Source organism: Cnephaeus nilssonii (genome assembly GCF_951640355.1).
Source record: "Cnephaeus nilssonii genome assembly, chromosome: 12".
Lineage (NCBI taxonomy): Eukaryota > Metazoa > Chordata > Mammalia > Chiroptera > Vespertilionidae > Cnephaeus > Cnephaeus nilssonii.
The window spans coordinates 20,563,209-20,576,285 of NC_137083.1; the positions used below are offsets into that span (position 1 = coordinate 20,563,209).

Genomic DNA, 13,077 nt, shown 5'->3' on the forward strand with positions numbered 1-13,077 from the left:
AAATAAAACACATATACATGTACACACATTTTATTTTTTTCATTCTGGCAACTTCTAATCCATTTTAATTATAAATTATTTATAATTAAAATTACTATACATCTTTTGTTTTTGTTTAAAAGAGCCAATGAGAATTTCACAGATGCAAACAGATAGATATCCTGATATGTAAGATACTGTAAAATAATTTTCTTCCCTAAAGCAAGACGCTTCAAGATCCTTAAAAATTAGCAGAATCCATTCAAATTTAGTAACAGATTTCAAAATCTTCCCCTGGCTCTTTAAGTCATTTGCTGTTGCCATACTCCAGATGACATTCTCATTTGGAAGGAATTAAGACACCAAAGGGTTAAGGCACCAATTGAATGTTTTCCTGCTTGGAATTTATTGTCAGCAACCTCCCTCAATTCTCTTTGGGCATGAGTTTAACAATGCAGGGGGTTGAAAAATATTTCTTCATCTTGTAAAAAATGGAGACCCTCCATTATGTGTGTATATATGCATATACACAGCTCGTAGCATTTACCAACCTAAACTAGTAGCAAATCAAAAGCAAAATAAGACAGTAACCTGTGTATCTGGGTTCATTGCCTTATGCCCTTTCAACACATAACTTGAATTTTAACAATATTTACATTCATGACTGTCTTTGAAAAATGGTTATGTGTAACCAAATAGCCAATTTATTATATTGTTCCCAGTCAGACTAAACCTATGTGATTTTCCTCATCTAAATCAGAAGATTCTCAATGACCTGGGAAGACGTAACAGAACTACATTGGTCAGCCAAAAGAAGTCTTAGTATTTTATTCTGATTTCTACCACGCCAATGCAAGTACTAGTTATTTAAATGTGCTACTATCATAATATTTTTAAGTGCATGAGCCCTAGAAAAAGAGATATCCTGTCCATCCAACATCAAAATCAGTGCTTCACATGTCTTGGGAGATGGACTGGAAATTGCCAGATAGGAGCACACACACAATTCATATAAAGCAAACAAAACAAAACACAAGTCCATTGGCTCCATGTTAAGAAAATAACGAAATGTTTTACATCGGTCCTTCTCTTCATTGACTCCTTTTGAGGCAGAAAAGTCTCCTGAGTGGTTGTTGGAATTTAGAATTACTCCAGATTATTATAACTGAGTGGCCAGAGGGATATGCTGCCATTATGTCCTTCAGCACAAAGTAGCGCTGAGTTCCGTGAGGAATAATGAATGTCATGTTTGTTATGAAGGCGGCAAAGTAAGAAATAAAGAAAAGAACGAACGTTAGCACTGTTCTTAAGGCGTTTATATGGACTTCTGTGCTGACACTTCTAAAACCACGAGATCCGTTTTGCATCCGATGAGTGTGCTTGTAGAGAGACACGAGTAACATGCAAGTGCACATCAGGAATATGGCTAGAGGAAATAGGAGTGACAAATTGACAAGAAGCACTTCACTAATTTTCCTTATCTTGATTTTAGACGTGGAGTGTGTGGCATTTCTGAGGACATCCTCCACCGCGTCTTTAGGGTAATCTACCTCGATACACAGAGTTGCCGTGCTCACCGAGGCCAGCAAGCTTCCCAGAAGCAGCCCAGGCATTAACTTTGAGATCCTGAATTTCAGCCAAAGAAAACAGGGATGAGCGAAACCTATTAACTTGAGGCAGTAAAATACAGAAAGGCAGGTGGCAAACCAGAGACTGACTGAGCTGAAAAACATCCAAATGAACACCATCGCTGCACCATAAATTCTTGTCCGATAAAAGAGTGGAAAGAACATAGAGAAAAAACTTTGTACCATTAATATCATCAGCAGACCAACTCTAGACATCCCTATACATATTAAAATGAGCTGCATTGGTGTTAGCTTTCTGCTTTTGATCAATTCGTTACAGCTGATGATTATCAGAAATCCATTGACTGTAATCCCGGTAATAAATTCTGCTGACATGATGATCACATGAGGAATAGCTGATAAAGAGGGGGTCATGTCTCCTACCACAAATCTTAGCTTTTCCTTGTGGATGGTGTTAAATACCTCCTCTAGATGATCTTGCAGATAGGAACATATACTGAGAAATCTGATCTTCTGCCAATGCCTGGAGTAGAGTCTCAAACTAGACTTTTCCCGTAAGGTAGAAAATCAGAGGGAGACTTTTTGAATCTGATGCCCTTCAAATGAAACTGTGGGAATGCAAATCCAAAGATTTGAATGATGGTTAGGTCTTCCAATTACATCCTTCCAATTGACATTATTTAATTCTCACTCATACTCAGTTTTGCCAAAAATGTAATTATAAATGTTTTACTTAGGTTATTATTATTTCTTTTTTGCCTTTTTTTTCTCCTAATGACAATTACCACATCTTTGGGACAGACAATTATTTCCTATTATTGCCACAAGTATCCAAACTCAGTGCACTTTTTTCCTGGTAATAATTTCAAGATACTTTAATAGAATTTCCCCTTCCTCCCCTCCAAGACCCACCACAGACAATTTCTTCTTCACACTTAAAAATCATTTTCTGGGATCTAACTTTGTATAAGAATCCTTCATTCCCCTAAGCGAACTTTTATATTTTTAAAGCCTTCCTGGTAGAATTCTGGTCTGAGGATCAGCAAGCCAGTGATGAAAGTAGTCTATAATTAATCCACCTGCTGACGGCATCTAATGCTCATCTGAAGAGCATCATGTCAAAAAGAAGATGGTACAGGAACTTCTAACCACCAGCAGAGGGCATAATTACCTATGTGAAAAAATGAGCTTACTCCACATAACCTTGCTGAACTTTAGTCACATCACAGGTAAAATGTAAATAAATAATCATTACTTCATAAATGAGATATGGTGCTCAAAGTGCTTAGCTCAGTAGCTAGGTCATGCTAAGCACTCAACAAATGTTAACTATCAATATTATTACATGTCTGTTTTCAAACCATGTTTACCCCAGCAAGAAAATAATGACTCTATTTGGAAGTATTTTCAACAGCTTAAATATTTTCAAAAATTGAAATTGTAAGAGTATTGAAAATAGAAAAAAGCAAAGGACTAGACTTGCCATCCACTGTCTACACCAGTTATGGTTTTTAAAGCCTCCCAGAGCCAGCCATAGAACTTATATTCAGCTGCCCATGAAAACCAATGTCAGTGGTATCTATGTGATATTCCCCTGCCAGTTTTATCACCCTCCCACTCATCTTCTACACAGTACAGCTACCAACATGCAGCAAGATATGTACCTTGGTATATAGGAATAATGCTCTAACCAACTGAACTACCCAACCTGGGCCTCCAGTTTACATTTATATTTACACTAGAGGCCCGGTGCATGAAATTCATGCACGGGGGGAGGGGGTGGTGATAAGGCAGGCAGGCAGGCAGGCAGAGGCTTTTATATATAGAGAGAGGCCCGGTGCATGAAATTCATGCACAGGGGGTCCCTCAGCCCGGCCTGCACCCTCTTGCAATTCGGGACTGCTGGCTCCTAACCGCTCACCTGCCTGCCTGCCTGATTGCCCCTAACCACTCACCTGCCTGCTTGATTGCCCCTAACTGCTTGCCTGCCTGCCTGATCACCCCTAACCGCCTCTGCCTGCCTGCCTGATCGCACCTAACCGCCTCTGCCTGCCTGCCTGATTGCCCCTAACCCCTCTGCCTGCCTGATCACCCCTAACTCCTTGCCTGCCTGCTTGATCGCCCCAACCCCTCTGCCTACCTGCCTGCTCATCCCTAACAACTTGCCTACCTGCCTGATCACCCCTAACCCCTCTGCCTGCCTGATTGCCCCTAACTACTTGCCTGCCTGATCACCCCTAACTGCCTCTGCCTGCCTGCCTGATCACCCCAACTGCCTCTGCCTTAGCCCCCGCTGCTGCAGCTTCATCCAGAAGGACATCCAGAAAGTTATTTGGCTGCCCAATCTAATTAACATATTATGCTTTTATTATTATAGATTATTATAAATGACACATTAATTGTGTAATGTTAGACTAAAAATCTTGGAATGTATGCTATTAGGACAATTTGTTTATTATGATAGATGTTCACTGCTTTTGCCTATATACTGTTGTAGAAGATACATGAATATGTCCAAAATATGTATATCCTATTCCAGTATAATAATATGGATTTTTAAGTATTTCAAATATTAAATATTTAAAAATATTACCATGATAACCAGTATTTGGGGAGACAATAATCATATTAACCCTTTGCACTCGCTTGCTGTTTTCTTGATTCCTTTATTCTAATGCTAACCGTGTCGAGTCACACATGACATCCGAGTGCAAAAGGTTAAGTTCTTTATTCCCCATTATTCCTTTCCTATGGTCCTTTCTCTCAATTTTCCATGGTAAGCTAGGGCAATAAAAGATGGATCAATATATGAAAACTCTTGATAGCAAAAAAATTAACAAATTATAATTGTAATCACGATTAATTTCCCTGATAATTATGTTTTATAAAAAGCAATTCTTTTTTAAAATTTAATATTTATAACAGTTACCTCAGGATACACATACTCTATGATACGTAAATCCGTAAAACATATGAATCATACAACACATTTTGTAAACAGTTACTTTAATCTCATTTCTTAGATTAAAAATTAATTTTTAAAAATATATTTTATTGATTTTTTACAGAGAGGAAGGGAGAGGAATAGAGAGTTAGAAACATCAATGAGAGGGAAACATTGATCAGCTGCCTCCTGCACACCCCCTACTGGGGATGTGCCCCAAACCAAGGTACATGCCCTTGACCGGAATTGAACCTGGAGCCTTCAGTCCACAGGCTGATGCTCTATCCACTGAGCCAAACTGGTTAGGGCTTAAAAATTAATTTTTAAGATGGAATCTATCCCCACTGAGTGTTCAAGTGCTTTAAAATTTTTTGCTGAGTTTCAAACAACCTTGTGTTTGTTACATTCATGCAGCTGCAGCTGGCAGCAAGGTCTGTGGATTATACAATTCTGCTGTGAGATGTGTAGTTATCCAGAACTGATTTCATTCTGAAATCCTGCATTACAGCTCTCACTTGCCTCCTAAACACATCAGTTAATTGAAGAGAAAGCTTGAATTTTCCAAGAACTATTGTAAAGATGTAATGGACGTTCAGCTACAATTTAGCTGGTATGTATTTGCATTTGTGATTTTCCTGTCATATGTGGACTGCTTTGCATTTGCCCTTATTGAATCTCACTTTGGAAAGAGAATTTTACTGAATAACTTTCTCTTAGATCTGGGAAAGGCACTGACCAAATAGAGAGGTGATTTTCAAATTAAACAATCTCTGAAAGCTTTACTTTAAAAATTCTTCTTCTTCTTCTTCTTCAAAAAAAGAAATAACAGTATCTACCAAGAGACATTGGGTATTTATAACGTATTAAGCGAATTTCAGTTTAGACATCTTTCAGTTAGCATATATTCTTCTACATGCTCACATGAACCTTAAAAATCGGCATTCCTCCAGTGGAGTTTTTTTGTTTGTTTGTTTTGCTTTTGCTTTGAATAAATGGTAAGCGTCACCTGATTCTAAGATGATGTTCATAAATTGCTCCAAAATTAGGATGAACTTTAAATCTTGATATTATTACCAGGTGTTTCCCACACACAAAGATCAGCTTATTTAGTTCTCATTGGTTATAACTGCACAAATGTCTGAATTTTTAAAACAAGCATATTTAATTGCTACTACTTTCCAGTGCTTTAATGCTTTATGAACCACTAAGATGACTGAAGCTTGTTTTCATTTTTTTAGTTGAATACTAAAAACTGGCTCTCCAATATCCCCCAAGGGGTCCTGGATTGTGAGAGGGCACAGGCCAGGCTAGGGACCCCTCTGGTGCACCAATTTGTGCACCGGGTTGGTTTCAGGCCGATCCATGCAGGCCAGGCCTAGGAACCCCACTGGAGCATGGACCCGGGCCTCTAGTATGCATGTAAGATCTTTGGTTAATCTCTTCCTGCCATCCCCCTCCCCCCTTCCCTCTGAGATTCATTAGTCTGTTCCATGTTTCCATGCCTGTGCGTTGAGCGTCTGCCTCCTGGTGGTTAGTGCGTGTCATAGCTACCAGTCGAACAGTTGAACAGTTGCTTAGGCTTTTATATATATAAAGGCCCGGTGCACGAAATTCGTGCATGGGGGGGGGGGGTCCCTCAGCCCAGCCTGACTCCTTACCGCTCACCTGACTTCCTGCCTGATTGCCCCTAACCACTCACCTGCCAGCCTAATCACCCCTAACTGCTCACCTGCCTGCCTGATCGCCCCTAACCGCCTCTGCCTCAGCCCCTACACCCAGGATACAGGCTTCCCCCCATCTGGCCAGCTGCAGGCACCCAGAACCTGGGCTTCCCTCCCTTTGGTTAGCCGCAGGCACCCGGGACCCCGGGCAGCTTTGCCTGGGCCCCAGCTTTGTCAGGAAGGACATCCAGAGTAATGTTTGGAAGATGTCCGGTCTATCCAGTCTAATTAGCATATTACCCTTTTATTAGTATAGATATGTTTGTTTGCAATTTTCCCACTACCCTTGCTTCAGTATTGAAATTTTTACAGAGAGAATTGGCCCTAAAGACTGAATCCATTACTGGCCCAAATTAATTCATTGGATTGGCTTATTTCTGTGAAAAACACAAAATGATTTTTGGTCTTCTGTAAAGGACTCAACATTTCACTTACAATCTGTCTTGTTGTCATTATATGGTCCTTGGAGATGTAAGAAGTCTATGCAGCTTTAAAAGATCCAATTTCACACATTGGCAGCATTTAGGCCACTCCCTCCTTGCTGAGACCAGACTCCCATCACTGGAGAAACAATGTTTAAAGTTCATGCAATATGTCTTCATGTCTTTTACCAGTATGTTCAATGTAGTTCTTTTATGTTGGGTTGATTTTAGTATTTGAATAGGTTATTTGTGTGAATTTTGAGCTTGAAGACAATTTTTTAATTTATTCTCTGAGTTTCCTCCCCAAATGTCTAGAATATTAAGTAAGAGGTGGGTGGTGAAAAATCCAAATAAAGTGAGCATCAGGCTCATGATCCTAAAGGTCAAAACTATTGCCACATATGTTATATTGCATTCATCAGTTATTTTCTTGGGGAAAAAGTAGACATCAAATTCAAATAGTAGACATTAAGGAAATTTGCTAATCATATTCATATTTGACAATAACATTTCAGTTAATTTGACATATATTTATTATATTTTATCTTTAATATTTATTTTAACTTTAAAATAGATTTTAAGCATTGTTCTACATACTTATCATTTAATACTTAATGAAAACTATCAAATTATCTTATTTGATGGACATAATGAAATTCAAAGACTAAAGCTTCAGAATAGTATAAATAGCCCTAGCCAGTTTGGCTCAGTGGATAGAGCCTTAGCCTGGGGACTGAAGGGTCCAAGGTTTGATTCTAGGCATGTACCTCAGTTGCAGGCTCGATCACCGGCCCTGGTCAGGGTGCATGCGGGAGGCAACCAATTGATGTGTCTCTCTCACATAGATATTTTTCTCTCTCTGTCTCTCCCTCCTCCTTCCACTCTCTCTAAAAAATAAAAAATAAAAAAATAGAATAGTGTAAATAAGGATTTGAATACAGTCTGACCCTGCCCAGAGCCCACATCTTTGTCCAAAACACTATAGTATATTCAGATTGTAATAATTTGCTTCACCAAAATTGTTAGAGAGCACATGTAAAATAAACTGGAGAATCACATTTTAATAACCATAATTCTTTCCTTCTCTATAACATTAATTAAAATATTAAATATAATTCATTTGTTTAATGAAGTGATGAAGCCATGGAGACCCTGTATTATCAGCATATCTGTCTGCATCAGGTGCCATGGAACCAAGGCAGCAAATGGAACGTAACAGTAAGTATTCAATAACTATTGTTATTGCTCTTTCTGTGGAAAATGAGACACAATTCAGATCAATGGAAAGTTATAGAGCTCTTAGGATTCATAAAAAACTTATTGGCAGAAGCAAGGAATCAGATTCCACTTCAATCATCCCAATTTTAGAGAGAAATATATTTTGGAATCTTAAAGGTTAAACGACTTATTCAAGGTTTAAATGAGTAACAACCTGTGTAGGTCATTTCACTTTTCTGGGCTTACATTTATTCCAAGACAAAACAAGAATCTAGAGGAAAAAATGAATTTTTATAATTTTGATTTTGTCAACATTTTCAGACTGATATTCTGCTAAAACCTTGAAGCAGTTGAGCTGCCTTTGTATGAGCTATGTCCCATCATTTCATGACCCATTAATTAATATAATGGGTTAATGCACTGCCTATGAGCCAACTCTTCTCAGCTCCCCCCATCCAGCTGACATCATAATGTTTATTATAATTCTACTTTAAAGGCCTTTCTATGTGCAAATTTTAATTTGTATCTCGGACAACCAGTGAATGAAGGAACAGAAAAGAGCTCAACTTCTCAAAGAGACTTTAATTAAGGACTTCATTATCTCCTTTACCACATCACTAAATATCAACTTTCATTATTCCATGGGACAGTTTAAACAAACAGGAAATGAAAGATGCAATACTTTTGAAAGTTGCATAAAAATGCAAAATATAAATTAGTTGCTATGAACTGCCTAGATATTACAAACATGTATCTTAAGATAATAGAAGGGAGACAAATGTGTGTGTGTGGGGAGAATGTTTTAATTCTTTCCTTGCAATTGAGTATTATACAACATAATAGAAGCAGACAAAAGACTTAGTCCAAAAGTCAGAGAGAAGTATTTAGAAAGGTGCAGCAACAAACATAAAACATACATTCTATTGGCAGTGCTCCCAGCAGTCCCGGATCTGTCTCTTGCTTTAAGTGTTTGGACAGAACAGACCCAGGGACGCCCCTTCTTCCAGCCTCCAGCTACTCTCCCGCGTCTTATCCAGTCACCACCTTTAGAACCACCTCTGAGACCAGCCAACACACCGGGTTTGGTTTTTTTTCTTCTACCTTAACGCATTGCCGAACAACCATGAGCTCCCAAATTCGTCAGAACTATTCTACCCAGGTGGAGGCTGTGGTCAACCGCCTGGCCAACCTGCATCTGCGGGCCTCCCACACCTACCTCTCTCTGGGCTTCTATTTTAACTGCGATGATGTGGCTCTCCAGGGCATGGGCCATTTCTTCCGCCTTCTCGCCTTTTTGAGGGCGATAAGCATCTCTTAAAGTTGCAAAACAAGCACGGTGGCCGCATTCTCTTCCAGTACGTGCTGAAGCCTCCCCACAGTGAGTGGGCAAAACACAGGAAGCCAGGGAAGGCTCCATGGCCTTGGAGAGGAACATGAACCAGACCCTTGTGGAGTTGCCGGCCCTGGGTTCTCCCAGCGCAGACCCTCAGCTCTGACTTCCGGGAGAACCACTTCCTGGGTCAGGAGGTGAAACTCATCAAGAAGATGGGCGACACCTGACTGACTCCCAAGCTGGGCTGGGCAAGTATCTCTTTGAAAGGCTTACACTCAAGCACAACTAGGAGCCTCTGGAGCCCAGAGGCCTTTGAGAGGCCCCTCTGCATCCCCTGGTGTCTGGCTTTTATCTGAGCCTCTTCCCAAAATTACTAGCCATTCTTTTAACCACCCTGAAGGCCTCTCCCATGCAGTGGACCAAATGAAACAATAAAGCTTTTTGCAGCAAAATAAACCCCACAGACAAACACACAAAAAAACATATATTCTATTATCCCTCCATACTGAAATGGACTGTAGCCACCTGCAGATGTCTAGCATTCCTTAGTAACATGCATATAATCAGAAGAAGTAGCTGACAGCAGAAAATAAGGTAATAGCATAGATGTGCTCCTCCAATTGACACTTTATAAAATAATTTATAAGATAATAAATAAATGGGGCATAATGAAACCATACATTCTTTACCAAAATAGTGAGTGCAGAAAGCTCACTTAACTTTTTAAAACTTTCTGGTACTTATAGAAGGGTTATCTCTATTGTCAAGATAGAAAATTGTAGCTTTGAGATGTTAGATAATTTACCTAAATTTAACCAGACAATCCATAAGAAAAGTAGAAATAAGTTTGAAATCCATATATACAAATTGGTACTTTTTATGTACACTCAGTCTCTCCATAGTTGATCTATTGAACGTGCTGAAATATAAAACGAAAGGAACTCCAAATCATGGTTTAGAACACACATAAAAAAAGAAAGAAAAAAAAACAACAGAAAAGGCTGCTATAATTTAGCCCAAGACCAAATTGTTTCAATAAATTTGAATAAACTTACAATGTTTGTATATTTTGACAGTGATCTGTCCCTTCTTCAGTGTGCTTTTTACATCCATTTTTTTTCTTTTTTATAAAACATATTTTATTGATATTTTACAGAGAGGAAGGGAGAGGGATAGAGAGTTAGAAACATCGATGAGAGAGAAACATCGATCAGCTGCCTCCTGCACACCCCCTACTGGGTACATGCCCTTGACCGGAATCGAACCTGGGACCTTTCAGTCCACAGACAGATGCTCTATCCACTGAGCCAAACCAGTTAGGGCTTTACATCCATTTTTTCAATATCCATTCCATATATGAGGTGACTGAATTCCAATGTAAGACCCTTTATATTTCTAGTAGCGCTCTGGATTCAAAATGATGAGCGCAATTTGATGGAGAATGATATATTTGTACTATTTTCCTCATCTGTTCGAAGATAAATTCTTAAAAGAAAAGATTTGTAGCAGCTAGAGACCAATCAGCAAGCACTAAAACTCCAACACCATCATTTATCTTCTTTAGCTTTAGGATCATAGTTTAGGCTGTTCATAATTCAAGATCAATTTCTGTCCTTCGGGTTTTTTTCCATATCCTCTGTTTTTGAGAGATTTCAAATGCTTAATTAAATGATCTTTTTCCTTGTCTGAGATCTAGCTAATGTTGCCTTGAGACAATATTTATAGAAAAGAAAAACCTTTGTGCCCAATTTCGGTGATACTGACATTTCAAAAGAAATCCTGATGAATCAAAGTGGCAGTATATGAACCTTTCAGAAAGTCAGATGAAGCAAGTCATCTACAAGTGGAGAAAAAATAGAACAGCTCTTCCTTGATTTACATATGGATGTAGTCAGGTAGGCCTGCTGCACTAACTCAGAAAAAAGGTTATGTTCACAGCAATGTGTAAATTGAGCCTTTTCTCAAAACACATATAAAAATGCCAACACACATATATGTCTAGGAGACATATTTCTTCTGAACCTGAAATATCAAGCTAGTATATTTAAGACTGTGACATCTAAAAATTAGTGAATAACATAAAATAATTTCCTCTTCCAAGATTACAGTTTTGTGTGTGGGCAGCAATATGTATACTTAGTACCATTCTGGTGATTCTGCCCTTGGAAATATTATATGGATTCTGGGAACTAAGTAAACTCTGGTTGATTTTTTAAAAAAATATATTTTTTATAGATTTCAGAGAGGAAGGGAGAGGGAAAGCGAGATAGAAACATCAATGATGAGAGAGAATCATTGATCGGCTACCTCCTGCATGCCCTACACTGGGGATCGAGCCTGCAACCTGGGCATGTGCTCTGACCGGGAATTGAACCATGACCTCCTGGTTCATAGGTCGATGCTCAACCACTGAGCCACACCAGCTGGCAACTCTGGTTGTTTTTAAATTTTGAAGACTGGATTTTTGAAATTGAATTTTAAATTTGGGTTCGATGTGGGTTGCTTATGTGAAATGGATATATTCTGCTTCTCTAACATTTCGGGATCACTGGTGATAAGTAGAGGAAAATGAGGACAATTTTTGAAAGACTTCCATTTATATATTTATGCTACAGCAGTCTGTCTCCAAGTGAAGAGTATATGTTCATCTACTGTAAAACTTGCAAATTAACATACTTATAACTGATGTATCAAATCACTCAATAGTTACCAGTGATCAGTCAAATAAATATGACTAAAATTTCAAAGTGACCCTATTTTTTCTAGGAAGTTTAAAAACATATGTTAAAAAGGTAACTCAGTGTAACCATGGATTCTATTACACAGAAGTGAAGGCAAAGTTTATGGCTAGTGTCTCTTTATCTCTATCATTTCTATTAATAATATGGTTATGAGTATTTTAAATTTCATCCCGTGGTCACATCATAGCTTTGCAAAGGTCTGAATCCAGTCATCACTTTTTTCCCCATCACATTCTGAATTAAGTTTAGCACCACGTTAGCTTGGGAAATAAATATCTAACCCTGGTTATAGCCTTTATGCAGGTCAGCAGGTATCAGCATGTGAACTAGTATCTGCATGTTCTACTGCTTTCTGAGTCCAAATTAGATTTCCTTCTGCTCTGCTCTGTCTCCTCAATGATCATTGGCATTGACAAGTTACTTATGAATAGATCTTCATATTTTGGTTAAGAGAATATTATCCATTTTTCTAGCTGACAGTATCCCAAATGAAAACTAATTTTTTTAGCCAAGGTTAGTCATAGTGCTAAGACTATAAGCTGTAATTTTATTAAATAGTTTGTCATTATAGATTAGTGAATAATCTAAGTTCAGAAGCACAACTGCATAAACTTTCAATAATTTTGCATTGTTTTTCTTTTGAAAAGAATGAAGCTATTATAATCATTCTATATACATTTACTATAAAAAGATTCCATGTTTTGACATAGCACATTAGCAACTGACAACTCTCTTCCCACTATATTGTAAACATTTTCTCCCAAAACATTATCTCCAATAGGCAAATACAATTTCATAATAGTTATGCAATAATTAATTATTCTTAATTTGTTAGATGTTTAAGTTGTTCCCAATTTTTAACAATATAAGTAACGTTAAACAGAACAGCCCAGCCAGTTCCTTTCATCTTTCTACTTTAAACAGTTTCTTTATCAGAAAGGCAAACTTAATTCTATATTTATAACTAAAAGTTACTATTTATTTGGCAGAATATGAACGTATGGCATCATTTGTAAAAGCAGTTCTAATGGGAACTCTTTAATTTAGCTATTATACTTGGATTTTAAAAATCTGTTTCAATAGCTTTTAATGCATTATCTATAGATGAAGCTCAGAGTACACAGGAAATC

The 13,077-nt window shown here is 38.0% G+C and overlaps 2 protein-coding genes across 2 annotated transcripts in view; one reads left to right on the forward strand and one right to left on the reverse strand.

The window, feature by feature from the left end:
• Window positions 1-479: 479 nt before the first annotated feature.
• LOC307108499 (taste receptor type 2 member 2-like) lies at window positions 480-3,280 on the reverse strand. The gene has a single exon (XM_079786528.1). It carries the CDS (start codon window positions 1,980-1,982, stop codon window positions 1,071-1,073), a length of 912 nt encoding a protein of 303 aa, XP_079642654.1. The 5' UTR covers window positions 1,983-3,280; the 3' UTR covers window positions 480-1,070.
• Window positions 3,281-7,534: 4,254 nt separating this feature from the next.
• The window catches only part of VWDE (von Willebrand factor D and EGF domains), a gene marked incomplete at its 3' end in the record, with an annotated part of 72,025 nt that continues 66,482 nt past the window's right edge, over window positions 7,535-13,077 (forward strand). Inside the window, exon 1 of the mRNA XM_079786736.1 lies at window positions 7,535-7,873. Within this exon, the coding sequence (XP_079642862.1) occupies window positions 7,843-7,873 (31 nt within the window). The 5' untranslated portion in view covers window positions 7,535-7,842. The remainder of the gene's footprint in view (window positions 7,874-13,077) is intronic.

Bases quoted from the DNA above. Each gene is read 5' to 3' on its own strand.
- LOC307108499 (XM_079786528.1), bottom strand. From the start codon at position 1,982: ATGACCCCCTCTTTATCAGCTATTCCTCATGTGATCATCATGTCAGCA.